The following is a 4,171-nucleotide window of genomic DNA, read 5'->3' as shown; positions in this document are numbered from 1 at the left end:
ACATATAGATTACATACATACATATATATATTATATGTACATATGTACGTGTTTGTGTGTGTACTCATCATTCATTAACTGCCACTTTGTACTTTGAATTCTCCCCCCCCCCCCCCCCCCCTTTCTCTCTCTCTCTGTCTCTCTCTCTCTCTCTGTGTTCTTCATTCAATCCCTTGCTGGTATATACATACATACATACTACAAACATTAGATTAGATCTCTTCCTTACAACCACGCCAACATTCAGAACAAACCAAATAATAATAATAAGTAAGACCTCCTCTGCTCCCTCAGTCTCTCTCTCTCTCTCTCTCTCTCTCTCTCTCTCTGTGTCTGTGTTTTGGCCATGAAGATTAGCATCCAGAGCTCCACCCTTGTGAAACCCTCCTCTGCTCCTTCTACCATCACTACTAGTGCTTCTTCTGCTGCTGCAGTTCCTACCCCTCATGGAAGCACCGTTATATGGAACTCCAACATAGACCTTGTCATACCCAGGATCCACACCCCCAGTGTCTATTTCTTCCGGAACCACGACGCCTCCCCCGACTTCTTCTCCTGTGAGCTCCTCAAACAGTCCCTGGCCCGGGCATTGGTCCCATTCTACCCCTTGGCAGGGAGGCTGAAAGTGGTGGAGGAGGAGAAGGAGGTGACACCTCTACCAGCAGCAGCAGCAGCAGGAGGAGGAGGAGGAGGAGATGGACAGGGCCGAGTGCGGAAGAGAAGGGTGGATATCGACTGTAATGGAGAAGGTGTCCTGTTTGTTGAAGCTATGGCGGATGGATGCATCAGCGAATACGGGGAGCTCTTCACACCTTCCATGGAGATGAGGCGACTCATCCCACATATCGATTACGATGCAGAGCACACCTATCCTCTCCTCATCATCCAGGTAAACACACACACACACACACACACACACACACACACACACACACACACTCTGTCTGTCTGTCTGTCTGCCTGTCTAACCAACCAGAATGATCTGATTACACCATTCTCATTGATTTGAATGGAATGGAATGGAAATGTGTGTGTGTGTGTAGGTAACTTTCTTCAAGTGCGGTGGGGTGTCATTGGGTGTGGGCGTCCAGCACCACGTGGCCGATGGCATGGCTGCCCTTAGCTTCCTCAACTATTGGGGCCAGGTCTGCAGAGCAAGCGTAAGCGAAGCAAGAGAAGGCGGAGGACGTGCGAGGATGAGGATGAATGCTGCTGTGCCCCCTCCACCCTCCATCTTCTTCGACCGGACCCTCCTCAAGGCCAGAGACCCACCAAACCCTGTCTTTCAGCATGTCGAGTATCAAACCCCTCCACCTCTCCTCAAGAAGGAGGAGGAGGAGGAGGAGGAGCACCATCATCTCCATCAGAAGAATAAGAGCAAGGCGGCCATGGCCAAGGACGGGGCCCGTTTGCAGGAAGCGTATTGGAAGGAAAGGGAGGAGCTCCTTCTTCGTGCGCTGCCGCTGCAAAAAGAGATCTGCAGTGATGGCGGTGGTGATGGAAGTGAGATTGCATCTGATCTGTTTGTGTTTACAAAGGAGCAGCTGGAGCAATTGAAGAGGAAGGTGTCATTAATGGACACGAAGCATGAGGGGCAGCTTGATCCCACCAAGGCAGCAGCAAGAGGCAATGGGCATAGCCAGGACAGCAGCAGCAACAACAGAGATGGGGATGGGGATGGGAAGTGGCCATTGACTAGCTACGAGGTGTTGTCGGCGCACGTGTGGCGCTGTGTGTCTCTGGCGCGGGGCCTACGGCCCGACCAAATGAGCAAGCTCTATATCGCGACGGACGGGAGGAACCGGCTCCGGCCTCCCCTCCCCGAGGTCTATTTCGGGAACGCGATATTTACGGCCACGCCCATGAGGACCGTCCACGACCTCGTGGAATGCCCACTGGCGGACACGGCTCACGCCATCCGCTCCACCCTCCGTAACATGAACGATGAGTACCTACGCTCGGCCATCGACTATCTCGAGCTCCAACCCGACATCACATCCTTGGCCCGTGGCGCCCACACGTTCCGCACCCCCAACTTGGGCATCACTAGTTGGGTCCGGCTCCCCATTTACGACACCGAGTTCGGGTGGGGTAGACCCGTGTGGATGGGCCCCGCTGGCGTTCCGTTTGAGGGCCTCGCGTACCTCCTCCCTCCCCCGCCCCACTCCCACCCTTCCTTGTCCATGCTCCTCAGCATTACTCTCTCCCCCAACCATATGCAACACTTCCGACAACTTATTCATAACTTTGAAGGGAATTGATCCAATGGCAACCAACCAATGTTGCACGCACATATTTTTTTACACACATACGATGTGAATGGCTGTTAGGATCGTTGAAACTGATCCCTAGCGCTCCTTTGCCTCGGTCTTTTGTAACCCACATTTATGTTTGTTCTCAAAATTCAATGTCTTGGAGGCATTTTCAAGCTCATAATTTATATAAGTATTGTTGGTTAATTCATTCACGGTGTGCTGGTTTGGATAGTACAAGAGCTCATCTGGACAGTGGGATTGGTGAGTTCTCTGTTTCTGCGTACTTGTTTTGGGATCATTGGATAAACTCATCTTGTACCGTGCCTTCTTTACACACTTACATTTTGCCCAACACCAAGCCAAATGTTGTGAATGTTTCCTTTTCTTAAGTGCTACGATTGTACTTGTCATATAAAATGAATGAATCTATGAGTATTACTACTTTCTACCTACCTAATATGCATATCAATTTACTTTCAACCTCCATTTATGCATCCTAGTTGTCTTTCATTTACTTTGGTACATTCAATTACCTACTATCAATTACATTGTATATTTTAGGTATTACAATTGTTGAGTTGTTAAAGTTACATAAAACCATCCAAAATTATCTTTGCCTTGTACCGTGAAAATGATGGAGATGAATGGTCATTACATGACAAGTGCAAGGGGAGAAAAAGGTATTAACCATTGAATTTAGTGAAATCAAGAGGAACCAAAGAACGTACAAATTCTTACTTTTCACATTACAATAAGTACTCTTGATGGAACCACCCATTGTAATGTCCTATCTACTTGCCCAGAAATTGAGATTTTGGCATGCTAATTGAATAATACCTAGATGTTTACCGCGTGCATGATTTATGGTATGTTTAGATCAATGTTGGAAGAAAAAATGAAGATCCCGAGTGTATATAATCGTTGAAGCAAGATGAAGAGAAAACAAACAAATTGTCATCAAATTGAACTAAGAGTGATTTTGATCGTGAGGGGTAAAGCTGATTGTGGTTGTGAGAGTTAAAGAAGTTACCGCGTCTTCATAGAGATGAACGAAAGAGGGTTTCATTAACATTTGTGCCTTTGAAGGAAGGGGTGGTCTTCGTTTGTGGCATTTACATATGTATTGCATTCCATGAGAGATGCAAATAAAAATAGTTCCTTTGGGGATTGGCTTGCTTTGCTTCTAAATTAGCACACAAATAATCCCACTAGAATTCGTCATTTTGTGTGTCATGCACACATCGATTCTTTCAAATATACCATTAGGTTAGCTTCCGAAGTTTCCAAACTGGTGCACTCTCGTTCCCTACTTTAATAGTATTTTTTTCCTTTTCCAAGGTTTTTATCCCTTCACTTTTTAATACTTTGTTTCTTAATTTACACGTAAATCTTGTGAACACCAAAGATATTTCACAAACCCAAACAAATGTGAATTTCTAATGTATGAGGAAGTATTTATTTGTGTGAACCTATTTGCATATCCTTGATATTAAAACAAGGCAATATCTTCACAAAGCCCACATTTTACTGTTTACATCAATCATTATGACAATATTCCAGGATGATAGATTATTGAACAAATGAATGGTTCTAATGCCTTTAATGACAACATGAGATTTTAAAGGAGGAGATCATGAACTAATGAGAGATAATGGGAGCTTTTAGTGACATGTTGGAAATTTCCAAGAAAAGTAAAGATTTGTTGATATCAAAATTTGATATATCCTCATGGTTTTAAATGTAATACTTGTGAGACCTTGAAAATGTGATAAATTTTGTTATAAAACCTTACATAATATACTATATCACCGACAATGCATGTATGATGATATTTGTGTGTGTGTGTGTGTGTGTGTGTGAAGAAGGGCATTAATGCCTTTAAACGGGTTGATCAAACTAATGTGATCCACAAATTA

General features: G+C 44.8%; 1 protein-coding gene across 1 annotated transcript; it reads left to right on the top strand.

The window, feature by feature from the left end:
* The first annotated feature begins 240 nt into the window (after positions 1 to 240).
* Positions 241 to 2,707, top strand: LOC147868597 (hydroxycinnamoyltransferase-like). Its single transcript, XM_087321151.1, has 2 exons — positions 241 to 889; positions 1,044 to 2,707. Exons 1-2 carry the CDS (start codon positions 347 to 349, stop codon positions 2,259 to 2,261), a joined length of 1,761 nt encoding a protein of 586 aa, XP_087177277.1. The 5' UTR covers positions 241 to 346; the 3' UTR covers positions 2,262 to 2,707.
* Positions 2,708 to 4,171: the final 1,464 nt, after the last annotated feature.

This window comes from Azolla caroliniana, unplaced genomic scaffold (assembly GCF_043228905.1).
Source record: "Azolla caroliniana isolate FFs.n. ecotype wild unplaced genomic scaffold, voAzoCaro1.0.p SCAF_1, whole genome shotgun sequence".
In the NCBI taxonomy this organism is placed as follows: domain Eukaryota; kingdom Viridiplantae; phylum Streptophyta; class Polypodiopsida; order Salviniales; family Salviniaceae; genus Azolla; species Azolla caroliniana.
The sequence above is the reverse complement of the archived record's forward strand: the minus strand, read 5'-3'. Positions and strand labels throughout refer to the sequence as shown.